The following is a 27,184-nucleotide window of genomic DNA, read 5'->3' on the forward strand; positions in this document are numbered from 1 at the left end:
TGTGTTTATGATTGAGAAACGGGTGCTTGTGAAAGAGAAACGTGTGCATATGAAAGAGAAACGTGTGTTTATGATTGAGAAACGGGTGCTTATGAATGAGAAATGACCCAGACCCAGTACTGGCTTTCCAAATGGACCCAAATTGGGCTATTTTTTAACCTAGCTATATTTAGTGTGTACGAGTAACATGTGATCATGTGTGAAAAACACGTGAAGGTGCATTTCGCCATGTTATTCCCTGAAATTGAACGTGAACTCATGGGACATCCTGTGAACAATTTGGGATCCCATGCGGAAAATAAATTGATCAGAAAAAAAAAAAAAAAATCACATTGTACAATGAAACCACATGCCCTAAATGTGAACAAATGAATCACAAGTAAAAAAAAAATCGTCTTACTATATGTGAAACAACATGTGACATGTCTAAAAAACCACATGTAAATCTCACAGCTGAATCATGTGACAGCTGAGAATTCAACAGTGCTGTGGTTAATGAATGTGTTTTATTTTAGTCCTGCAATGATTGGTAAGTTCTTTGTAAAATAATTCTGCGTAATTACTATTTTCGTTTTTTTGATTAATTGATCTTCATTTTAATCAACATCCAATTATTCACACATACAGGACGGATAGTTTCATTTCAGCCAGTCATATATAGGATTAAAGGAATATCACATGTATTGACTTTGTGTTGAAATAATTTTTTTTATTTAGATGTGATAACATTTATACAGTACAAGGAAAAATCCTCTCAATCACTTGATACACACTAAACCTCTCGGCGAGGAGCTTAGCACTGTCACACACTCGGTCCTGAAGGAAAAGGTTCAAGTATCCATGCTTCCACGCTGTTTCTGTAGATGTGTATTTTTTCCGCTCACACACACACACTCCAAGCTGATGAGCTTAAGTAGTCTTTAGAGGAGAAAAATGATTTAGTCCACTTTTTTGACAGTCTCAGCACGGACTCAGGAGCTTCAGCGTGGAATTTTCTCCGATTTAATCAACTCAAGTATGATCTGTATGGTCTTCTCATCTGAGGAAAGAGCACAAAACATGGTGATGGAAGTTAACGTGTAATACGCTGTTGCTCTGGTTTTCATTTTGCTGTAAGATGTTCCAGTTTTAGAACAACACTTGATAGTATAAACATGAATAACATTTTTTTTGAAAGGAGCACATGTAAAGAGTACATGATTCACTAATCCATTAATTAAACCCTTACTGATAGTTACAGAATTACAGATAAAAGTCATGTTGCCCCTTTATTTTCCTCTCACACACACTCAAGTACCCTTCACTGCAGAACCATAAGTCCAGGGGGTGGAGCTGGACCTGATCCATCCACTCCTACATGGGTGGAGTCAAAAACAAAATTCCAGGGGGTAGAGACAGCTCGGTGTGGTGCAGCTTGGATAAGTGTGTTTGTTTTTCCGTTGTTGTACAATGTCTCGTGGGTTAGAGCTTAAGGGGTTAGGCTTATGGGTGGAGTTGGATCAGGTCCAGCCCCACCCCTGGACTTTTGGACTCTTCCAACTCTTGTAGCCCGGCAGATTCTGTATGTTTACTAGGTGATATTAATAGCAAAATATTACATTTTTGAGATGGAAGGCTTTCTCCCATCCACCAACCAGAGAAAGAAAAAAAAAACCCTACTGATTTTCAAAGCTATTTTTTTTAATGGTCATCAAAGACCATAAAAATAACTTGGATACCAACAAATTTATTCAGAAATTGTTTGTAGGTGCATTTACACAAGAAAAAAAAATTGGTATTCATGAAAATCCTGTTAGTTCAGGATAACATTTGTATCCTACAAGATCTCCTGAGTTTGTAAATTTAGCTATAATGCAACTCATTAACATGAACCTCAACTGATCGGTTTCATTCATATAATTAGCGATACTACTGCAAATTTACATATGGATTAGACAGTCAAGTTTTTCAATTACACACAAATATAATGAAAATTTTGTGAATCCCAATCAAAAATATTTCCATATTACATATGGAAAACATTAATTAAAGAAAGCAAGCCTACACAAATCCATAAATTACAACGAATAGGACTAGTTATTCTATTAAGACAAAAGAAATGCACTGTATGAAAGGATGAAGTGCTGCTTTGGCTCTGCTGAGTCAGTTCTGTTTGCCATGACGACGACTTCTACAACACTTTAGAACCAGGACTAAGCGACCGATAAGTGAAGAATAAGTGACCGATCTGGTATGTCTCAATCTGCAATGTATCAGCATTAGGAGACGGGGAGGACATATTCTTTGAAAAGAACTAGAATATTCACTTATTTTCATTAGTCGGCATTTATGTATTTAACTATATAACTAGCTTGTCATGTATTGGGGTTAAGTTATGTTAGCCTGTAGGTTTCAGGGCAACCAAAGCATGAGACTGGGCAGCATTCATAGGCTAACTAATCCAATTACGATTGTGTTCTAATGCAAATATGGGAGGAGCCTTAACGAGGCTAAACATGGACACTCCTCCTCTTTACTGAGAGTCTGTCAGACAGCTGCCACGCAGACACAAGAACTCTCAAACACATCAAATATGTGTTTTAAATAAAGTAAATTAGACATATCTTTGCATTTAACCTAAACCCAGCGTAATTTCAACACTGTAGGTGTGACGTACCTTCCAGACTGAGTTTAGGATTCGCCAGCTTTCTCTCCAACAGCGAGTCGAGGAGCTGACGCAGGTGTTTGAAGATCACACCGATTCGGACCGGGGCCTTGATGAGAAAATCAACATAACAACATCATTCATGTTATATGGTATAGCATAGTTTATTTATATTCAATCCAATTCAATCCCCAGTATTTAAAAAAAAAAAAAAAAACTAATTTATTGCTTTATTAAATCTAGACATCTTTCACTGGCTAATAGTTTTTTTAAAGATGGATAATGTTGATCAGAATCTCACTATGGGGTGCCACCCAAAGAGGATGCACTCCCTTTCAAGTCTGCTTCCTCTCAAGATAAAATCACTATACAGAGAACGTTTAAGACGAGTGACGCCAGTACTGCTGCTGAGCTCTTTTCTGTCATGCCACTTGCGAGTCTGATATTAGACTTCCTTACAAATGGGATGAGTTGTTTAACCGTGAGACAGCGTCCCCTGGTGTCCCCACTCTACGCTGACTGAACTGAAGAAACAGTGACATGTTCCTGAGTAATGCATAACAAATATCTAGCTTAGAAAAAGAAGCGTAGACAAACCTGGAAGTGAATCCATCCGTCCACAGAGACGAGTCTCTCGCGGTGCTGAACGTCGATGTCACCCCCAAACAGCAGGATGGGGAACGGAGACGTGAGGGTGGTGTCGCGCAAATACACCTTCGAGTATTTCACCTGAAAAGCAAAATAAATCCAAATTCCAACTTCAAAGAACTATTATTCAACTTTTTTACATCTATTAGTTTGTACATAAACAGATTCAGAATGAAAATGAGTAGGTATAAAATTATATACACAAATCAAATTGTAACTTTAGTATTATTATTATATAAGTCATTGAGCCTTGATGGGAAAAATCAACGTTTTATATTTCAGCAAATATTTCTAATATAATATTAACATCACGACATCATCTCCCAGCTGCATCTAACACTCCAAACTGACTTGATTCAACTTTTATTTATCACTACATGAAAAGCCAGTTGCTGGGCAAATCAATCATGAACACAATGAAAAGACATACCTTTAAGATCATATCATATATCATATACACTGCTGGGCAAAAGTATTTGAACCCTCTGCATTAACCAAACTTAAGAGAACTTAAACTTCGAGAAATGGGTTCAAATTAAATACACTAGACATAGAAAATTTAAGCAAGAAATAAGTATAAGTTAGCTGAGACATGTTTGTGACATTTTATTTAATCTAGATGTTTAGAAAAGGTTGATTTATATCACTCCAATCAGGCACACAACATAAATTTGACATGTAGTTGACCGCAGCTAACAAACTGTCTAATAAACTCCGGCTTCAAACTTTAGGCCACGCCCCCCACCTCAGTCTGAGTGATACTAAACTATGTACTGCGGGAGAAAGTGATTCTGACTTCAGTGTTCAGCTGTTTTTAGCTCTGTGACATCCTGTTGCCCATGGTTAGAGACACGTGTTTAGCGTCCCTGTGCTGTCATACACATAGTAATTAGCTGATTAGCTAAGCCATTCACACTATCATACCTTCTCCTGGTAGAGCAGCCAGCCATGTGTCTGGAGGTTACGGTTAACGGAGGATGGATGGACCTGCGCCTTTCCCTGCGGTGTCTCCGCCGTACAGGCGACACGCTCCTCAGGGAGGATGGAAGGTACAGGGAGGATCCGCCCTACGTTGTCATATACACCCGCACTCAGCACGGCCACTACAACCGGCACTTCCTGTTTGGAGAACGAGGGTAGAGACGTGCTGCACAGGCCGGTCTGCTGCACCATCCGGACGAGTTCCTGCTTCACACTCTGAGCACAATGACACAAAGAAAAAAACAAAAAACACACATTATAAAGACTAGCACTGATAATTGACCAATGGGTAATTTTTAATGAAAATTAAATAATAAGCATCTTTGGGCTTTGGTATGTGGTATATAAATTACACTTTTCTAATACAATCTTCTGTTAGGATACATTTATTTAGCATTTATGGAAGGAGTCTTCAGTGTCAATGCTTTGTAAAAGTACATTTTCTACTACGGGAAAGCTTTCTGGTTTATCAGTAACATGACAAATTACATTTCTTTGTCTTATTAACTTCAAGACAGAGAGAAAAAAAGAGAGATTGGTGAGGGAAGACTGTTTATAGCTGCAATACATCAGTGATATCAGAAGCTAACTTGTTTTGTGACTGTTCCGTAACATTAAACATAGCTATAAATGGATTTAAAAAAAAAACATTTGTTGATTATCAATACATAAACATGGTAAACATTGCTGGCAAATTACTGTGGTGTAAGAGGAATAAAACACTTCAGCTCATGCTGTTATTGGGAAAGAATCAGCCACAGTGAGGTAACTGTAGCTCTGCTTTGCATGAGACTGCATCACATCACCCTGTTGTTGATTATTTTCCTATAACCGCACATCCTGAAAGTGTTTTATTCCTTATGTAACATTTTAATTCATGTTGCAATGCTTGTAGCAGGACACATATTGTATTGTGAAGTGGCTGCAAACATGCAAAGTGTTTTTGTTTTTTTTTTTACCTCGATGGTGATGAGAGCGGTTCGGTTCAGGAAGTGTTTCCTGCAGTAAGACATTTCAGTACGTAGACCATCACGACTCGCTTTCTTCCACCTGTTAGTAAGGAAATGAACCCCTGTAAACACCATAGGATACATATATCTACACTTAAAAGACCTCACTAATCAAAAAAAAAAAAAAGCCAGTGTTGGTTTGGAACACTAAATGACTTTCTTTAGTTCCGTACTGGAGCTACAAGGCTAATGTAGCTAAGTAATGGACGTTTATAGCCACCAGTTCATGTCTAAATCATGTAAATGGAGGAGCAGAGAATAATCCAGATGACAACTACAGAAGCCTCCATGCTGCTGGTGTCTGGGTTTGTGAACTCACCCTTGGTAGGCGTTATAGATGGTCAGGTGATCAGAGTTGGCTGTTGCTAAAGCATCTCTGGCCAGGTTGGCCTCCTCCTTCCTGTTCATGGGAGTGGAGAACGGAGACTTCTCCGACATGGCGGCTGCTATGGTGGCCTGCAAGTCCAAAGAGAAAGATACTTAAGAATCTAAATACACTGCAAGCAAAAGTGATCCAAATCTTCCTCACAGGAGCGAGGAGTTCTGATTTGGTATACTTTCATACGTGCTACTTTTTTTAATGTGAGCTGCTAATCTATAGCAACAGGAAGCTGAGTGACTGCAGATAATGCAAAATGGGTTGGGATGAAATGAAATGATGTTGATGAAATGATGAAACCATGGCAAAAAACAACTATAGATAGTGTAGATTGATTTGAGAGATACAAGGTTGTGGGTGTGAATACACAGAAGCATTAGGTGTAGCTGTGTTTTATGCTTGTGATCATTAAGACTACACTACTGCGTAAATAAAATATGCTTTAGAAATTTAAAAATGAAGTGATATGTGAACAGGATCTTCAGATAGACTTCATACGTGGATGTATGCTCCACGTTTCCCAACATTAAACCCCTGAAACTCACAACCGGCTCCAGACAGCCCAGGATGGCGCCGAAGATGAGCATCTTGCCGATCTTGGCGTTGACGGGCAGCGAGGCGAGATGAAGGCCGAGCGGTGTGAGTACGTAACTCTCCCTCTGACACGCCCCGATCTTTCTCAACATGCCCACAGCATTGCACACAGCCTGCTGAGGTGGTGCATCCAGAGCATGAGACAGGAAGTCTTCTGGTGAGCCGTACTCACATTTCTAAACACACAACCACACAAAAAGATAATGGACTTAGCAGAAAGCTGAGAGACGAGTGTGTTGAGAGCTTCTCAGCCCACTCCCTTTTCTTTAAAAGGCAACTGACTAGACAAGCATGATTTTAACAAAGGAGTTCAGATAATCAAATCATAATTCATAAACCCTGAGCAATAATTATAAAGTGTCAAATACAAAACACTTATAGATGTGATATAACCTAAAAGTGAACTAAAAATCAAGAAGTATTTTCAAAGGGTTTGTTTATGTGTCTGTGTGTGTGTGTGAGAGAGAGAGAGAGAGAGAGAGAGCGAGACAGAGAGAGAGACTCTGGTTTAGTGTGAAAGAGTGTGAAAGAGGGTGTTACCATGATGTGAAGACAGAGCTCCTCTAGTGGCACTCTGAGGATCTCTGGTTTCGAGTAATCGATAAAACTGTTAAACCTGCACAGAGAGAAACACTGCTGTTTCATTTCTTTTCACTTTTTTTTATCAAAGGTTCTGGAACCTTCTGAGCAATTCAGCAGTCATGAAGCTCCTCTGATCATGATTAGTTCATGTACATGGTCTAATTAAAATGATTTTACGAGAATAAAATGTTTTTATTGTTACATCTAATTAATAATAAAGAATTGAATACCAATAAATATACTAAAATAATAAAAAAAAATCTGAAATATCTAAATCTAAAGCAAGTATTACATTATAATTATACATACTTAAAAATGCAATAACCATTTTATGAAACAATTCAACAAATCAAACAATTAAAATATACAAATAATGGGCCTGATTATAATTGTCTATGTCTGATTATAATTATAAATGTCTGAGAAATCTGTAAAACTATAGCAAGAAGACCACAATAAAAATGTATTACAAAAATTAAGACTTACATTAATTCCTCCACTAATTATATTAAAATGAATTAAAATTATAAATGGTTTCATTTGATTCACAAAATTATAACTGGTTTAAATTCCTAAACATGAAGTGAACCAATAGTGTGTTGTAAAAAGAACAATGTGGTTGACACTGCTGTGTCGTGTCCTGTTTCAGTGTTATTGAGTCTCACACCCACACCCACACCCACACCCACACACACATACACATACACACACACATACACACACACCTGGTTTTGGCGTAGAGACGGAAGCAGAAGCCGTTTCGGACACGTCCTGCTCGGCCCTGCCTCTGGACTGCGCTCGCTTTACTCACAAACGTTTCCACCAGAGAGCTCATCTGACTGCCTTCATGATACCTGAACACACACACGCACACAACAACAACAACAAAAAAAAACAGCTTATCTTGGATTACTAGTCACCTTTTACATTCTAATAAATGAAGACCTGTTTTAAATGCGCCTCGTCCACTTCCTTCACCACTTCCCTTTTGGAAAAATTCAAAGTCACATACTATCTTAAATTAATAAAAGAAAAAAAATCCAGCTTTTGCCACCTGATTTCTAATCTAATCGTATGTGTGTTTACCACAGACAATAATTCCACACATTTATCTGTACGGAGAAGAAAACAGCATATTTATCTTTACTCAAAACTAAAGAACGAGGACCATTAAAGACGGGAATGTGTGTTAATAACGTGCTGCCTTGCCGATTTTCTTTAGTTTTCCCCGTGTCGATGACGAACACCACATCTGGAATGGTGACTCCGGTCTCAGCGATGTTTGTAGACAGAACAATCTGAAACACACACGGGACATTTCACACACATGCCGTGAGCCATACACTCTGACCAGAGACGCAGATCTGACGCATGCAGTACCTTCCTGACTCCAGCAGGGGGCACTGTAAACGCTGCGGCCTGGTCCTGAGACGACAGTGTAGAGTGCAGCGCTACCAGCTTATACCTGCAACGAAAGATCACAATCAAAACTCCATAATGCAAAACGAAATAATATCGACTAGACTAACATACATAATTCTAACAGTTCGTTTGCTCTGTTACACTGTTTTCGTCGTAAGGAACAGGAAAAATTATGGGGGTGACCCGTCCAATATACCACAGTGCTGGTGAATTCTCGATTCTGATTGGTCAAAAGATGTTTCCTGATTTTCTATTACAGCAGCTTGGTTAGTAGTTTTAGCTACAAGGCAAAGCACATGTACATACTGTAATAATACACTCATTCTAATATGATATGGTGATATGGTGAGGTTCTCTGTAAGGAGATGGTTATGTAACATTTATGGAAGGAGTCTCCAGCTGCTGTAACGTAACTGATAACAGGAACCAACTTGTTACTATGGAATTATAAACTAATAAATAAAAATTGCAAGTTGATGTGGTATAAAAATAAAACACTCGAGGAAATGCTGTTATTGGACAGCAATCAGTGTTGTTGATTATTTTCCTATATTTGAACAAATGTTTTGCCGCCCCTTTGCTCCACCCATTTTTTTAAAAATAAGAATAAGCAGCAGCTAACATTTATAATGTTTCATAATGCCATTTTTAATCTGGTTTGAATTACATTTTAAGCAGAACTCTGTTACAAGTACTGAATACCACTGAACAATGTCTAGCACTGGTTAATATGAACGCAGCATTGTGTGAAGCATCACCTGTCCTTACAGTTGAACCTCTTGTCGGTGGTGAGAAGGTCGTAGAGCTGCTGAATGTGAGCCAGTCCAGGCAAGAAGAGCAGCACAGCGCCATCTATCGCTGCAAACTGGGGCGACTTGTCTAAAACCCACAACCACAACTTCCTGTTAAAGCCACATACACTTGTTGTGTATGCTGATAATACAGTTGTATGCTAATAATATAGTTTCCGTTTAGAGTTGAAGGTAAACACAAGCCAGTTGAAATCTTCTGTGCAGATGCAGATGTGTGTGTCAGTGTTACCCAGGTAATCGAGCAGCTCCAGGATGAGCTCCATGTTGATCTTGTTGGGGTTCATGTGCTGCAGAGCATGACGTGTTCGGCTGCTGAAGTGATCCAGCTCCGGTCCCAGATCCCAGCATGCCCCGGGGTCCCGCACGATCGTCTCCTGATGACATCGCACACACACGCCATTAATGTGTTACACATTTATATCAAATACAAATGTCAGGCATGTAGTGAAAGTTGAAGATTTACTGCGTCTCTTAGGAAAAAAAGGTTAAATCTAGCACATTTTGAAAAACCCGTTCAGAAAAGGTTCCAAGCATAATTCGTTTAGAATAGTATACATACTGTATATAATAGTTTACTTAAGACCTAACCAAAAATAACGCAACAAAAAAACTGAATAAATAGAGTTCAGCTCCACAAATACAGCTGAGACCAAAATATTACATACTTCACAGATCCACCCATTTTGTGTTACCATACATTTCCTGTGTTAAGTCGATTAGGGTGTCTACTTTATTTCCATAAAAGGTCACAACAAAATACTAGCCAAGAGACAGATTTATTTCAGAGTTTATTTACTATATCAGATTTCCAGTGGGTCAAAGTTTCATATCAATGTAACCATTTTAAGAAGATTCTGATTGGCATATTTAGGAGATAATGGGAGTGTACTTTTACTCTCAGCAAAGAACTTTTGCGTCTTTTAAGGAATTTTTCAAACAGAACGTCTGAAATTTACATTTGTGACACAGCTCATGACAACCATCAAGACAACAATGGAAAGTTTCAGACATAAGTCAGGTGTAAACCAACCTTAAGAGAGACTGTGTGTTTGTTTGTACCTACCTGGTACTGCACAGCTCTTCCTCCTTTCTGTGTGACGGAGACACTGATCTCCTCCTCTTCCTCCACAAATCTCTGACTGTATTCAGAGTCCTGGTCCAACACGTAGCCCGTCTCCTCCACGATGTCCTCCAAGTGAAAAACCTAACACAAGAATGAGCACACACACAAAACACACTCATATCACTCAGTGATATACTATATCACAGGCTTTGGTGTTTTCCCCACTCTCAAATCTGTTAATTAGCTAATTAATTAGATTTAAGGAGTGTTTTTGACACTGACATTTTCGAGTCATTGCATTAGACGACGTCGACCAGGGAGCAGCAAATCAGACTCACCTCTACAGGAAAGGTCTTGCCGGGAATGGTGACGACGGGACAGCGGTTAAAATAATGAGCAAATTTATCGCAGTCCACCGTGGCGCTCATGAGGATGAGATGCAGGTTGGAACGCTTGTGAATCACATCCTTTAGGATGGTGAGGAGGAAATCTGACTGTACGCTGCGCTCGTGGACCTACACACATTTCAACACAATGAACTATTGTGCATTTAATAGATATAAATATTGAAGATGTATAAAAAAATAGCACTCCTAAGGTAAAACCTTCAGGAATCTTAAGGCTCAAGGATTAAAGTAGAAAACTGTCCAGACTTAAAGGGAAGCATGGGTTTGTCTTTCAAGTACTAACTGTAGTACACAAAAATGAAAGCAATTCTGGTTAATTAGATAAAATTCAGTGTGTGTGTGTGTGTGTGTGTGTGTGTGTGTGTTCACCTCATCCACAATGATGTGTGTGATGGAGGAGAGGAGTGGATCTCCTTGTAGTTTCCTCAGCAGGACGCCGGTGGTGCAGTAGAGGAGACGTGTGGACGCACTGGACCGGTTCTCCATCCGGATCTGATACCCGCACAGCGAGTTCTGCAAAAACACGCATGCGCACACACGCACACACACACACACACACAAAATATGTCTTGGCTCAATCGCTACATAGAGGATGGGGGAACATTGTGTACATTGTACATTTAATATTTGTTCCAACTATTCCTTCAAAGGAATATTCCTCCACCCTGAAACACATTAAATATGTTTATACTGAAATATCTGTGATGTGATTAAGCGATGCTGGTGCTAATTTGTTGGTTGATTATGTATTTTCATTATTTTCAAAAATGAATAAGCAAATTATTCAGAGTGGATTTTTTCCTTTGAAGTCTTGATATCAAGCTACTGTGAGCTATATCTGAACATGTATATATTTCATTCCCATATACATCAGCTTATTTTGATGAATTTATATTTCAGGGAGAGAGAGAGAGACAGAGAGAGAGAGAGACAGAGAGAGAGAAAGAGAGCGAGAGTGAAAGTTAGAGATAACCAATGAAACAGAAGCAGTTCTGACTCAGATTTCATCCTCACCTTGCTCCCCGGTTGGTCCTCGCTCCCCAGCTCCTGGTTTACTCTGCTAGCGAGGCTCATGGCGGAGATCCTCCTCGGCTGAGTGACCACCACGTTACACTGCCCTGTTTTCTCCTCTTCTTTTCCCAGCACTTCCTCCAGGATGAACTGGGGGATTTGGGTGCTTTTTCCGCTGCCCGTCTCTCCCGCAATGACCACCACACGGTGGCGCTGTAGAGCCTCAAGCACTCGCACACGGTGCTGAAACACAGGGAGCCGTCGGCGCTCTGGCAACAACCTGTGTGAACACAAAATATGTTAAATGTAGTCTATAATGAATAAAATCATTATAGAATGTAGAAATGCTCCTTTCTGATTGGCTGGCAAGTGTCTGTATTTTCTTATATGAGGACAGGAGTCTATCAGAGGTCTAAATCATCATCCCTGACACAAATGCTACACTCAAAAAATGTAAAGAATATGGCACAACCAGGATTCTGCCCAGAGGAGGCCATCCATGAAAAGTCAGTGACCACGAAAGGTGCTACCACAACGCTACCACCACCATGCTTTACTGCCTTACTTTAATATTATTTATTAACAACCTGAGTGCCAGCTCTGAGCCACGGAGCTGTAAAAAGAGTGAGCGCGACTTCTCTTCCTCTTCCTTCTCCTTCTTCTTGTCCTCTTTCTCCTCCTCTTCCGTGTCCGCCAGAGCTTCCCACGAGTCCTCGGTGCAGTGGGAGGGGCTTGGGTCTGTGGGGCAGGGCTCTGACCGAGGCTGCTGCTGTTTGACACGAGCGAGGAGGCGGGAGATAAACTGATCTCGCGGTTTGTTAATGGCTGAACGAGTGCGCTCCTCCTGCTGCTGCTCTCCATCACGCCACTCCAACCAAACGTCCCGGTACGGAGGAGGGAGGAGCTGATGGACAGACTGAGACGGAGAGAAATATTGAGAACAGGATGTTTCACACAGCTAAACACTGGATCTATCTCAGCTTTAAATAACAGATTTTAAGAATAAAAAGATGTTTTTTTGGTCACGGATGCAGAGTTTGAGGCTGACGGCTGTTCCACCCACCTGCCCTTTCACCAGGTTATACAGAGCAAGTGTGGCTCCTAAATGCTGTGCCTGCATGCCGTCCTCCGTCAGGATGGTGGGACAAACCTCCAACACATCGTCTGGCCTCTGAATACGCACCCTGAAACACACACACACACAAACACACACCACATACACAACTATTAAACATCAAATAAATATAAAGCATTTGGCTAAACTTTAACTAAAACCTATAAGCAACATTTACTCTCCACGGACTTGTCATAGTTAATGCTGTATATTAATATAACATCATGTTAAACCATATTATTTTATACACCATGTAATATCATGTGTAAGCTGATATCCTATTTAATTTTTTATCATATACATTCCACATAATTAAAAGCCAAAAATGTTGGTGATAGCACAAACGTACTGACATCAGCTGCGCATGTGACATACCACCAAAAGTTATTTCTGCAGCTATATATTCATTTTTTTTTATTATTGCACAATAACATAAGAGTCTGTACAAATAAAAAGCAAAGATGCGGTGGATGAAATATGCATCAACAGTCTATGTAGAGTATACATTTTTTTGCAGAAAGTGTATAGAAATAATGAATTATTTGACTCACTTGCACTTCCAGTATCTCCCAGATGGAATTTTCTGGAAAGACGGCGCAGGGCTTTTAGGCAGGTTCTTCCTGCACCAGTCGATCAGGAACTGTTTGGGCGACTTTCCCGTCCAGCTGCGACCCGTGTAGTCAAAATCACGGATGTCCTTCGGCTCCTTCTTTGTCTTTTCGGCTGAACGCCAGATGCAGAGATCATCACGTTGTAAGGATCAATTTTTTACATTTTTATAAGTACATTATTATAAAAATGTGTCAGTGTTGAAGCGTAAAGCTTACGTTTCTCTGCTGGCGTTTGATTGGCTTGTTCAAACAGGTTGAAGTTGAGCTCGTCATTCCCAGCAACCACAGGAGGAGGTTTTTTCTCTACTTTAGGAGCCTCTGTCACTTTGATCGCCGGGTTAAACAGCGGGTGAGACTCCAACGGCTTCATCTCTAAAAACAACAGCGATACTTTCAGTGACAATGACGATATATCGGTGAGACGCTACACTGTGATGAGGACATCTGAGATCATTATATTGCTAATAAGTGGAAATGGTGGGTTAGGGGAATTCTCTAGCTAGTTAGCTGATGTAATAGAATGTAAAATGAATGTAAAATTAAATATTTTAAATAACTCCAGATGCCTTTCACTTCTTAGCACTGGTTATTATAGATGTTTGTCTCCTTTTAAAAGAAAACTCACAGCTTGTTCGTTTGCTTTGACTTTTCTGAACGTTAACAGTGTTGCATCATTAAACACTCCAATATGATACTGTCTAAATGTGTGTATTGCTCTTGCTATGTTTAACAGATTCTCACAAATTAGACTCTTTTCAATCCTGTTGGTCTGAAAACAATCAACAAAATTAAGGCTCAATTATCAATCTTTTAGTAAAGGTGTGTGTTAATATTTTTGTGGGCCAAACCGAATTAAAATTTCCTGCTTTCACAAAAGTTTCAGTAAAGCTGACTGTCAATAAATGCCAATCACATGCCAATCACCCATGAATTAGAAAACTGAAAGTGACAAAATGATGAGGAGGTGGTGAAAGAGCACCTCCTAAGCATGGCATGTGCTAAACCTTCCAGTAATGCAGCTCTGCCACTGCAGCTACCATAGGCACGCACTAGCGCTTCCTCTTCGTATAGGGCGCCATTACTTTTGTGCTAACTGAACAGCCAGTCTTATTTGTTCTCATTTTTGACTGTGATTAATTTATCATTAATCAGTGTGTGTAACTGAAATAAAGAAGTGATGAAATAAACCGTGTACCTTGCTGTATGAGCCGGATGCGGTCTTGTGCACTCCGCTGTCCTGCTTTGTCTTTCTTGGCTTTAGCATCTGAGGCCATCTCCTTCGCGTCGTACAGCTGAGCCGTTAGCGTCAGATAGCGCTCGTTCTGGAGAGCGATATTTCACACTCATCATCATCACTACAGTAACACACCCTGCATCTTTCAATAACACTAACGTGGCATGGAGCATCACTGTTACACCAAGCTCAGTCTGGTTACAGGTTTAGAAGGAAAACGGAAAGTATTTTGACTAACAGGATCAAATTTTTCGTCTGTCTCTGGGCTCTGAGATCCGTCTCCGTTCCTCTCCTCCTCTTCCTCGCTGCTTTCCTCCAGATTCTGTTCTGCGTATCTCAGGATCCACTCCTTCATACTCGTCCCATCATCCTTCACCTGCAACAGTTCAGGTCTTCAGATTTATTCCTTAAATAAACAATATCTATGACTACTTTTAACACAACTATACACAGTGTCAAGTGTTTTTTCATTCTCTTTCGTTTCTATATTTTATACAGAAAACATTCTTTTAGCATTTATCTTAATAAGTATATTAATATGATTTAAGTTTGAATCTTTTTTTTTTTTTTTTGCATTGAATCAGGATTTAGATTTGACTCTTTTTGCTTTTGGCTCAAGATTTATATTTGAATCTTTTTAGATTTGGCCCTAGACTTAGATTAGAATATTTTTTGCATTAGATCATGATGTAGATTTGAATCTTTTGTTTTCGCATTTTCATCATGATTTAGATTTGAAGCTTTTTTGCATTTAATCACAATTAAGATTAGAAGCTTTTTTGCATTTTGACCATGATTTAGATTTGGATCAGGATTTATTTTAGAATCTTTTTTTGGATTTCAATCAAGATTTAGATTTAAATCTTTCTGCATTTGGATCAGGATTCAGATTTGAATAGCTCTGCATTTGATCAGGATTTAAATTCGAGTCTTTTTGCATTTGGCTCAGTACTTATAATTTGAATCTTTTCAGATTTGGCCCTAGATTTAGATTTGAATATTTTTCTCATCATGATGTAGATTTAAATCTTTCGGCATTTGGATCAGGATTTAGATTTGAATCTTTTTCTTTTTCTGATTGGGATTTAGATTTAAATCTTTTTTGCATTTGGATCAGGATTTAGATTTGAATCTCTTTCCATTTGATCATGACATAAATTTGAATCTTTTTTTGTATTTGGATGAGGATTTAGATTTGAGTCTTTTTCTTTTTTTTTATTGGGATTTAGATTTGAATCTTTTTGCATTTGGATCGGGAGTTAGACAGAAATCCAGATGTTATTCCCTCCTGCAGGATGTCAGTGACTGAGCTGAGGTTTATTTGGGGTCTGTAGGTGTTTAACCTTTGCTCGTTGCTGTTCTTCATGTTTGGGGCTCTTGGTTTGGGCCACTGCTTGGCTTTTCTCTTGTTGCTGATCCTGAAACTTTGCTCGGCTCTTGCTGTTCTCCTGTTCCCGTAAACTCTGGCTGAATCCCTCCGGCAGCTCGTCTTTCAACAGAAGAATGACAAATTAGATTTTACTCAGCTTGTGTGATTGTGTGTGACATTAATCAGAAGTATAGAGCTTCCCCTTGACCTAAGCAGTGAATAGTCAATGTGTGTGTGATCTCCTACATATAAAGCCTTATAAACAGTATTCAAACCCATAACAAATAATCATTACAAATTATATTTACTCGTATTTCACTAGGATTTTTGCTGTAGATTTTACCGTCTCTGAGATTGAGACACAGCCAGTCGAGCGCTGAGTGGAGGTCGCCTCCGTACAACACGCTGCTCTTCATGGCCTCCTCGATGTGCTGCGTCTTAAAGCCGAACTTCTGCAGAGCCGTGTACAGATCCTACACACAAGCAAGTAATAACCACATGGTTAGTCCATCACCACACACACACACACACACACACACACACACACACACACACCCATCCACTCACACCAGTCTAACTGAACTCTCAGTTCAGATAAGAAACTCGAGCGAAACTAAGATGTTTATACGAGCTGCATAAAAATACTTGCTCCAAATACAACATTTCATCCTTCAAATCAATTATTTAATAATTATTAATAAATAAGTATTTCATAAATAAGACAAACAGAGACAGAGAGAGAGAGAAAGAGAGAGAGAAAGAGAGAGAGAAAGGCTTACAGAGAGACAGACAGAGAGAGAGATAAAGAGGGAGCTAGAAAGAAACAGAGAAATGGGGAGAAAGACAGAAAGACAGAGAGACAGAAAAAGACAGAGAGAGATACAAATGGACAGACACACAGAGAGAAAGTAAGAGAGAAAAAAAACAACTGGAGAGAGAGAAATAACACAAATATCCTCTGATCTAATCCAATTCTAATATCAATTCTAATATCGATTATAATATCAATTATAATATTATCGATTATAATATTTTATATATCTATGTAATTTATGTAAGTTAGTTCAATACCACATTTCTTTCTGCAATGCATCTGTTAAACCAATTCATGTCTATTTATTTAGGGTTTATTTTATTCATTAGCATTTTTCCTTTCCTTTATTTGCTGTTATTGTTTGTCTATATAACTTTTATATTAATCTGCTTTGACAACATTGTTAAAATATCATGCTATAAAGCACACGTTGAACTTGAAATTAACAGAGAGAGACAGAGATACAAACAAACACAGAGAGAACAAGAAAGAGAAATAAACGATAGAGAGAGAGAGAGAGAGAGAGAGACAGACAGAAAGACAGACAACGTTTCTTTTTATTCATTTTTCAGCCCGCCTGTTGTCTATTCTCAAGCTTCATGAGTCTTTTTTATTCATAAAGCCTCTGTTCAAGTCATTAAAGTCTGAATTCATTTCATTTGTGATTTGAGTCTGAGTCATGTGACTTGACTCTACGTCTCCGCTTATAACTGCGATGAGAACGAAAAACAAGAAACTGAACTACGGCCACTTCTCACCTGAGGAGATCTTTTAATGTGTAAACGCATTTTCAATTTCTAAACACGAGTCCCATCAGCCACACACACACATTCATTCATTCATGTGGATCACAGGGCACCAACACACTCACACACACACACACTCATTCACATCGAGTGGCAACTTAGAGTAGCCGATCTACCTACAAGCATGTTTTTGGGAGGAAACCGGAGAACCCGGAGGAAACCGGAGAACCCGGAGGAAACACACACACACACACACACACACACACTCGAGCTCAGGATCGAACCGGTGACAATGAAGTAAAACATGTTCCTCACCAGCAGCTTTTTAGACGTGATCCTGCCTGATATCGGTCCTCTGTCCGCATGCTCCTGTCTGTGATCATTAATCAGCTTGACGATTTTCTTTTCCAGATCAGGATGAATGACAACCTTCAGAACAGAGAGACACGTACAATTTACAAATCCAACACTTCACTATTCAATTCAATCACTGAATCATAATTCCTAAATAGGAATAGAAAGAGAGAGAGTGATACAAACATACAGACACAGAGAGAGATAGACAGAAAGAGAGAGACAGACATGCAGAGAAAGAAATGGAGAGAGAGAGACTCAGAGAGAGGGACAGACAAAAAGACAGAGACAAACACATACTGTATACAGAGAGAGATGGATAGAGAGAAATATACAGAGACGGAGAGAGAGAAAAAGATGAAAACAGACAGATAGAGACACAAACAGAGAGATAGAGACACAAACAGAGAGATAGAGACACACAGAGAAAGAGAGAGAAAGAGACAAACACAGAAGGACAGAGAGACAGGGATTTTTTCCCCCTTAAGTTTCCTTTTATTTCTTTATTTATTAAAAATCTATTCATTAGAGAAAGAAACACACACAGACAGAGAGAGAGAGAGAGAGAGAGAGAGAGAACTCTGTGCTTCTCTCTCTAATAAACACTTTTTTAATAAAAAAAAATATAAAAAATACAGAGAGAGGCAGACAGAGGAAAAAAAAAGAAAGAAAGAAAGAAAGAGGGAGAGAGAAAGAGAGAGACTTCACTTTCATTCTGTAATTTTACTCATTTTATCCTGTTTTTTCAATTATTCTGTATATAGTGCCTTTATATTGTCCTTAATTTATGTACAGCATTTGCACTATATCTAATGTTTTTGTTTATTTTAATCTATTAGTATTTTATTTTTTAAATTTTATTATTATAGAGAGAGAGAGAATAAATAGAACAGAAAGGGTGGAGGATTCTTGCTCACTTTGAGCACTGATTTCTCCGCAGCCGCACTGCTGTCTGCCGGCGAGGAGCTGCTGCTGGGAAGGCTGTAGGCTTTCGGGGCTGAAAAGGAAAAGAACAGAAACCCAGTGAAGTCCTGCAGAGTGCACAGGGGTAGTGTGGAGTGCTGTGGATTTAGAACAGCACCAACCCTTTAGTTTTACTGCAGTTTGGTTTCTGCTGTAGTTGTAGTTGTAGTTGTGAATGCTCAGATTGTTCACAAAACAAGTTAGTTCCTGTTATCACTTATGCTAAAACAGCTATAAACAGCCGTTCCCCCACCAGCCTCTCTGCTGAAATTAAGCAGAAAAGAAGAAAAATAACACACAGTTTATCATGTTACTGAGCAGCTGGAAAGTCCTCAGTCCTGAACGCTCTCCTGTGACTGGTACAAAGCGCTGACACTGGAGACTCCTTCCATACATGTTAAATAAACATCTTTTCACAGAAAGCTTCACCATGTCAATGTTTATACCCCTTTCTTTGTTAACTAACAGCACACTGTAACATCTGTTTTATTATTATTATTATTAGCTTTAGATTATTTAGATTATTTATTATTTAGAACAGCACCAAACCTTTAGTTTTACTGCAGTTTGTTTTCTGTTGCTGCTGTAGCTGTACTTGTGATTGTAGTTGTGGTTGTGGTTGATGTTGCTGTTTCTTTGCTGCAGCATCTGGAGCTCCAGCTGCTGAGCTGACAGGCGCCGACTTCTTCTTCTTCCCGCCCATGAAGATTTCAGAACCAGAACTCAGGATTCAGAACCGGAAATTAGGATTAAAAATCTCAGTTCGGAATGAGAATGGTCCTCTGGTCCACGCACAGCTCTGTGCAGCAGTGTGAAGCCGGAGACATTACTGTTTCAAAATAAAAGACTTCAATGACTTCTAACAAAAAAAATGTGTGTGTGTGTGTGTGTGTGTATATATATATATATATATATATATATATATATATATATATATATATATATATATATATACAGTATATTATATATCAAAAATGTGTACACATGTGGTCAGTATCGTTCTGTCCTTTCAGGGGAAAATAGCTCACCCATGTTCAGAAAGTCAGTAAAAGTCACTGGATGACATCATAAACCAATTTGCATATTCATTGATTCGTCATGATTGTTTTGCATAACAAAGCGTGTAAAGGCAGTAGACTGATTTCCCTACTACGCTACTATACAGTAGGCGAAAAACAGTACACCAAATGAGTAGTATATCTGAATTTTCAGTATTCATAAACCAGTAGGTGAGAAATGGCCTACTGCTTCCTCTGAGATTCTGCAGTATGGAAGCAGTGGACACTGCGCTATCCCATAATGCAACTGGACTGGCGGGGAAGAGCTATCAGAAACAAAAATGGCGGAAGGCAGTGCGTCAGTTCTTTTTAAGTGTAAGCGCTGTAGGTATTAAATGCTGTTCCTTGTGGTTAAACCCTACTTGTTTAACAACACCCGAGTTAAATCGTTAAACGCTGACGAAAACCGTAAGTATCATATAAATCACTTTACTGTAATCTGGTGGGCTCTTTATGAGGTTATTATGACATCATAGGTCACATGACAATGCCAACATGGAGGGTGTAGTATGTCCGGATTGTATTCATACTAAACACATACACTGATCAGTACGTACTGGATCAACGACAGAGCAGTAGGTACTGAATCAAACGCAGTAGCTACTGTTACAGTACGCGATTTCGGACGCAGTATAAGTGTACCCTCTCCATATATTCAAAATTGTTTATTAATCTAGAAAATCCTGAATGGTACTCAGAACAGCCCTTTCAGTAGGTTTAAGAGGTTTGTAAAATCTAGAATTGTAGATAAGTACAGGATTTAAGACACAACGTTAGTTTGTTTATGTAGTTGTGGAAGCGGTGTCACATGGTGCTATACTGCCTCCATTATTTACGAGTCCCTGTGAATAAGCTGTTACTATAGGAACGATAACGTATTAGAACGTTGCAGTGATTTGTTGGGGGTTGAGGGTTCAACTCCCGCCTCTGCCCTGTGTGTGGCGTTTGCATGTTCTCTTCATGCTTCGGGGTTTCCTCCAGGTCCTCCGGTTTCCTCCCCAAGTCCAAAGACATGCACTGTAGGCTGATTGGTATCTCTAAATTGTCCATAGTGAGTGAATGGGTGTGTGTGTGTGTGTGTGTGTGTGTGTGTGTGTGTGTTGTGCCCCGAGGCCCCTGGGATGGGCTCCAGGCTCCCCGTGACCCTGACCAATCAGAATCGAGAATCCAATAGCTCTGTCATATAACATAAAATATTGCATCATTATACCATAAGAAAATGATATAACTTATACTTTATAACCTATACTTTAGCAACATTCATTATATAAAATTTTTATTTAAAAATAAAAAAATAATAAAGCCCAGAGTAGGAAGACTTGTATTATTTATTTGTTTGCTTTGTTCTTACTATTGGTGGACTCACACAGTTTGGTGGATTTTTTTTTTTTTTTTTTTTTTTTCTCTTTTCCCCTCCGGCGCACGCGCGCACAGCATTGTGGGATTTGTGTCTTCTCGAGGGGGAAACATGGCGGACGTCTTCGGAGACGATTTATTTAGCGTTTTTGACGAGGAACAGGCGACTTCTAGTAAAAAGACAAGCTCAAAGACCGAGTCTCGTGTCGGGTATGTGTATACTCTATATAACATTTGAATTATAGCGAAATATTCCGCATTATTTTGTCATGTATGTGGTTATTTACAGAGCCGGCTAGCGCACGCGTTAGCCAGTTAGCTACCATGGCAACGTTACTGCGCCAAGTTAACAAGTAGCTTAGTTAGCTTCAGTTTTAACAAGCTAATAAATGCGTGTAGTGATTGTGGAGCGGAAAAAACGCCAAGCTTTTCAGTACAGCAGGTGAATTTGCAAACTGCAGAGTCCTTCCATCAGGAACTGCTTGGTTTCTATTCCAGGAATAAGTCGTTCGCCAACGAACCGACTCTTTTAGGTGAACCGACTCTTGTAGTCGACTCGCATATATGACTTTTTTTTTGTCCTAACTGTCGAATTATAATTGAATTAAAATGTGACCCTGGAAACCTCTTTTAAATATCAGATGTGTGTGAATGTTGAGCTGTGTGTATGAGGCATGAGCAGTGTAGGAGACGAAAGAGTCGACTCTTCTTAGGGAGCTGAGTCAAATAATATGACTCCTACTAACAAGTCAACGTGTTTAGTTGACCCTGTATTATCTGATAGTGTTGTCTTACCTGGTTGTATTTAATTGAAATGTGAAGGAGCAGGAGCAAAGTGATAAATTAGCCCAAAATGAAACGTCTCTGATGTTCATTCTTTTCATGCTCAACTTCAGTATGGACAGTATCCCAGGAAAACTGGGTGTAAGGTGGGAATCCACTCTGGATGGAGCACCAGTCTGTCGCTTTGTTGCTTGCTAATGTGAATGTTTCCTTTGTGTTTGTTTATTTGTTCAGGAAAACAGCTGGCACACATGGCAGAGAAAAGACAGAATCTCCGTCTGGGGCAAAGACGGAACGAGAGGCAGAGAACGATGGCGCTGACGAGGTTTCGTACGGAAAAAAGCCCAAACTGGATACGGTGTTATCAGAGGAGATCAAGTAAGCATCGTCCGTTTCACGTATTAGTGTTAATTAGTGTTTTTTAAAAAGTGAAGTGTGTTTAAATTATGCAGCACATTTACGTCTAGTCACTCGTGATAATGAACATGTAGATAAGGTGGCATTTTGCCTAGAGTTCAAAATGTGTGTTTCTTTATCATCTTGCAGTCTTGCAGACTTGATGCCTAAAGTCAAAGTGGAGCAGGTTGAGACGGTGGAGGGCTGCACACATGAGGTGAGCCAACACAAACACACAAGCAGTTATTAAAGGAAACGTTAAATAATTGATGTGTGTACATATTGTTGAGCTTTTTTATTATTATTATCATTTTTTAAATTTTTATCCCCCCCATAGGTGGCGTTGCCTGCAGATCAGCAATACACTCCACTGAAGCCACGAGTAGGAAAAGCAGCCAAGGTAACCAACTACTGTTCAGTCATTTTCTTTAAAGCATCCACAATAACTGTATTGTTTGTACTGACAATTATAGAACGTCTGATAAATTGACACATATCAGCATACAAGAGTAATTTCTTAGCGGTTTCTGTGTTTAACAGTGGTTTATTTTGCGTGGACGTCTGAAAGAACAGCCATCAGCTTGCACCAGTTAATAGAGAAACAGATGAACAGTCAGTAATAATGGTTCTCTCTCTCTGTTCTTTGCTTTGTTCACCACAGGAGTACCCGTTCCTTCTCGACCCATTTCAGCGCGAGGCCATTCTGTGCATCGACAACAACCAATCCGTCCTCGTCTCCGCTCACACCTCAGCCGGGAAAACCGTGTGTGCCGAGTGCGTCTAGAATTTAAAGGCTTCGTGTTGTACATGATACACCTGCATTCCTTTACATATAGATTTCTCATTCACTATAAGATTCTCGTTAGTCATGTTAATCAACTGAACAAATCTGAACGCAGTTATGTTACAATATGTTACGCCAAAAAAAAAGATCTATTTTTATGCACTAAAAATGTACCTATTTTCATTTGGCAGCATTATATCCAAAAATGACTGTCATGAGATGAATATTATGGGATGATGATGATGATCAGACCATGATTATGTGAAATATCACTTTATTTAGATTTCTGTTCTCAAGTCTGAGCATTTGTCTGTGTGTAGATATGCTATTGCTCTGGCTCTGAGGGAGAAGCAGCGAGTGATCTTCACCAGCCCCATTAAAGCCCTGAGTAATCAGAAATACAGAGAGATGTACGAGGAGTTCCAGGATGTGGGACTGATGACTGGAGACGTGACGATTAACCCCACTGCCTCCTGCCTCGTCATGACCACTGAGGTACAACTCTCTCTCATGCACTTAGACACACACACACACACACACACACAGACAGATAACAGAACTAAGCTACAAAACAGCTGTCAGTATGTTATTTTGCAGCAGTGTGAACAGAAAAAAAACTAATCCTCCTTCACTCTGATTTGTTACAGATTTTGAGGAGCATGCTGTACCGGGGGTCAGAGGTCATGCGTGAGGTGGCCTGGGTCATATTTGACGAGATCCATTACATGAGGGACTCGGGTGGGTGATAATAAACAATGCTAATGATTTTCTATATAATGCCGATATCAGAGCTCCGAGTGTTTGATCCAGTGCAAATAAAAATAAAGATGTGTGTCATCTTCAGCTAATGATTTTCAGATGAATGATTATTGCTAAGCTACTTGGGGAGAAAATCACAGCACATATAACAAATACATCAGTGAATTTTGATCTGAGATTTATTGATTTAGACTAAAATCATTCGGAGGTCTGTGCATCCCTTTGTTTTATTAATGTAGCCATGTCTCATATTAAAACATGTTTACATAAAAAAAAAAGTGCAGGTATTGGAATAGGGTGGTTTTTTGGACATTTTTTTCTTCTAGACACGATTTTAACTCTCCTGTCTCCACTTTCTTTCTCTGTTTCTTTCTTATTGAGACTCAGCTGCCTTTAAGGGGTATTTAATTTTTTCATCAGTTTAAGTGAAGTTTGTCAGATGACTGTTAGAGTGATCATGAGATAGAGATCAGGAACACAACTTACCTAGGCTTTACTGTCTGATGTAGTTATTGTAGTTTTTTTTTTTATTTTTATTTATTTATTTTTTTTAATTTCAGAGCGTGGTGTGGTATGGGAGGAGACCATCATCCTTCTTCCCGATAACGTACATTACGTCTTCCTGTCGGCCACCATCCCCAACGCACGGCAGTTCGCTGAGTGGATCTGTCACCTGCACACACAGGTACCAGCACCTTTACAACTCGAGACAGTTATGTTAGATAGATTCAAATTGTATTTTTAAGCTGTCATCTATCCATTACTCGTTTTTCACTAATTCCTTATTTATAAACTGTAAGAGTAATGTGATATTAAAGCTGCAACAAGCATTTTCGGGGGCCAAGCACCCAGACTGGTGAGCCACACATTCACAGACGCACTACAATTGTTGCTTAAAAATCACAAGAAAGAAATATAAAATATGGAAAGCTATATAAAGTATAAAAAATCATTTGATAACTTTTGTAAGGTGTGAAACAAGTTTCAATTAATTTCAAATTGGCAAACAAAGCTATTCTTGAAATTCAGACATTGATGAGCATTCACTTCAGCTTACCCTAGGGAATCATAGGAATGTAGAACTGTGAATTTAGACAATTATGGAAGTTTTAGGGCAAGGTCCTGAAGATGAAGTCTTATGACAATATGCAAATGTCTTACTGAGATAAAGCCTCTCATCCTGTTGGATGATTTTGCCAGTCTATTATGGAAGAACAGTTTTAAATATCAAAGTTCCTTTGATAACTTTTGTTCAGACAGGTCTCAAGATGATGCGAGCCAAATTTGGTGAAGATTGGACAAAATTCAGAGGAAGAGTAGCAAAAATGACAGTTAGTTGTAGGTTGGTCTGAATGTCATGAAACGTCTTGGGTGCATTCAGGGCATGGTCCTGAAGATACTTATCAAGTTGCGTGAGGATACGTAGATGCGTTGCTGCGTCACATCCTGTTTTTTGCATTTGCCAGCGTGTTACAGTAGAACGGTTTTGAATATCAAAATTCAATGTTTGGTTAAGATTGTACAAAATTTGGAGGTGGAGTAGCAAAAATGGCAGTTAGATGTAAGCATTTTTAGCATGTTATTGTAAGTTTTGAACAGTAGGTGTCATTGGCATGGAATTTGTTGCATAGCCTCAGGTCATAGTCCTGAAGACACCTACCAAGTTTTGTGTCAGTGTGCAAAGTTGTTACTGAGAGAGAGCTGCACTTCCTTTTTTTTGGCGGCCTCCCTGTCAGATTTGTTGGCCCATTACAGGCAAACCGTTTGGAGTATCAAAATTCTTTTGATACCTTTTTCGAGGTTTACTCTGAAGATGACGTTTACCAAATTTGGTGATGATTGGACAAAATTTGAAGGCGGAGTTGTGGGGGGAAAAAACAGTTTTTGGCAAAATCCAAGATGGTGGAAAATCTAATTAGGAAATTGACATGATAGGGTGCGTTGAACTCGTCTTGACCCAGGGAATCCTGGAATGGCTTTTAAATTTTGGATACACGGTTAAAATGTTAAGACCGTAAACATACTTCTAAATTAGGCCCAAATTTGACCCGATGCTGGCGCTAGAGCATTGGCACCACTTGGCCCAAATTTGGTGAGAATGTTCCTTAGACCCTCCCCAATCAGTGTCCCAAATTTCACAACTTTTTACCAGGCGGTTCTATGGGCTGCCATAGACAACCTAGCCAGAAGAAGAGAAAGAAGATGCAGAAGAATAACAATAAGAAAAGATAGGTTGCCCACACATTTTTGGTGCTTGGCCCCCTAATTAAGGAATTATGTATACTGGCCAAAAGTATGTGGACATTTGACCAAAAGTATGTGGACACTTGACCATCACACCCATATGTGTTTGTTGAATATCCCATTCCAGAATTAGTTCCCCTTTGCCTTGATGATAATCTCCACTCTTCTGGGAAGGCTTTCCACTAGAGTTTGGAGTGTGACTGTGGGGTTTTGCTCATTCAGCCACATGAGCCACCATGTCTTTGTGGAGCTCACTTTGTGCACAGGGTCACTGTCATGCTGGAGCAGATTTGGGCCTCTTAGTTCCAGTGAAGGGAAATTGTAATGCTACAGAATGCAAAGACATTCTATACAATAGTATGCGTTTAACTTTGTGGCAACAGCTTGGGGAAGAACCACATATGGGTGTGATGGTCAGGTGTGCGCAAACTTTTGGCCAAATTGCGTAGATACGTGTTGTATTTCTGAGAAATAAGTTATTGAAATTATCTGTTATTTAATAATCATAATTATTGTATGTAAGTTCTGTCATACAAAAATAATACATGCCGGGGTAGTGTCTTTAATTTTCAAATGCAGGATTTTGAGAGCTGCTGTTTTAGTCCAGTTTTCCAAATTATAGCTCAGTTTTTTTTTTTATTGCCACTGTAACGTAAATGTCTCTTGAAATGTTTCCTTTCTTTCCTTCCACTATGAGCAGCCTTGAGTGTGGATGTTATTTTAATGATCTGTTTTTATTTTCCCCTGAGCTCAGCCTTGCCACGTGGTGTACACAGACTACCGACCCACTCCGCTGCAGCACTACATCTTTCCAGCAGGAGGTGACGGACTTCACTTGGTCGTGGATGAGAATGTAAGCTGTGTTTATGGGCTGAGCTTGTTTTTTTTTTTTTCACCTCTATTCCTTATTTTTTGTTGAAGGAACGTCATTTATCTAGAGCTTTTAATTTATTATAGCAAACTCTAGGGAAGTTAAATAGACATTACGTTGTATCAGGAAAATCTGTGTAACCCACCTGTCATGTTACTGAGGTCTGGAAGATGTT

At 39.3% G+C, this 27,184-nt stretch overlaps 2 protein-coding genes across 3 annotated transcripts in view; one reads left to right on the forward strand and one right to left on the reverse strand.

Annotated features, from left to right (window-relative positions):
* Positions 1–729: 729 nt before the first annotated feature.
* On the reverse strand, positions 730–19,573 carry dhx29 (DEAH (Asp-Glu-Ala-His) box polypeptide 29). Of its 2 annotated transcripts, XM_026942793.3 has the most exons (28): positions 19,308–19,573; positions 18,713–18,792; positions 17,757–17,870; positions 16,225–16,354; positions 15,856–16,001; positions 14,751–14,888; positions 14,474–14,600; positions 13,495–13,650; positions 13,219–13,390; positions 12,617–12,737; positions 12,141–12,469; positions 11,557–11,833; positions 10,912–11,055; positions 10,474–10,650; positions 10,136–10,276; positions 9,302–9,446; positions 9,019–9,139; positions 8,219–8,303; positions 8,048–8,136; positions 7,564–7,692; positions 6,797–6,872; positions 6,208–6,432; positions 5,603–5,739; positions 5,233–5,323; positions 4,217–4,489; positions 3,242–3,373; positions 2,657–2,753; positions 730–1,039 (listed from the first exon to the last, which is right to left on the reverse strand). In XM_026942793.3, the coding sequence occupies exons 1-28, from the start codon at positions 19,459–19,461 to the stop codon at positions 981–983; spliced, it is 4,065 nt and encodes a 1,354-aa protein (XP_026798594.3). In that variant the 5' UTR covers positions 19,462–19,573; the 3' UTR covers positions 730–980. The 2 variants fall into 2 exon arrangements, with proteins under 2 accessions (XP_026798594.3, XP_053097477.1); XM_053241502.1 differs by lacking the exons at positions 17,757–17,870; positions 18,713–18,792; positions 19,308–19,573 and adding an exon at positions 17,622–17,738.
* Positions 19,574–21,234: 1,661 nt separating this feature from the next.
* mtrex (Mtr4 exosome RNA helicase) overlaps positions 21,235–27,184 on the forward strand; it is a 32,119-nt gene continuing 26,169 nt past the window's right edge. Inside the window, exons 1-9 of the mRNA XM_026942552.3 lie at positions 21,235–21,382; positions 22,190–22,333; positions 22,502–22,568; positions 22,689–22,751; positions 23,013–23,125; positions 23,456–23,630; positions 23,783–23,873; positions 24,455–24,579; positions 26,893–26,991. Coding sequence (XP_026798353.3) covers positions 21,285–21,382; positions 22,190–22,333; positions 22,502–22,568; positions 22,689–22,751; positions 23,013–23,125; positions 23,456–23,630; positions 23,783–23,873; positions 24,455–24,579; positions 26,893–26,991 — 975 coding nt within the window. The 5' untranslated portion in view covers positions 21,235–21,284. The remainder of the gene's footprint in view (positions 21,383–22,189; positions 22,334–22,501; positions 22,569–22,688; positions 22,752–23,012; positions 23,126–23,455; positions 23,631–23,782; positions 23,874–24,454; positions 24,580–26,892; positions 26,992–27,184) is intronic.

This window comes from Pangasianodon hypophthalmus, chromosome 17 (assembly GCF_027358585.1).
Source record: "Pangasianodon hypophthalmus isolate fPanHyp1 chromosome 17, fPanHyp1.pri, whole genome shotgun sequence".
NCBI classification, from domain to species: Eukaryota; Metazoa; Chordata; class Actinopteri; order Siluriformes; family Pangasiidae; genus Pangasianodon; species Pangasianodon hypophthalmus.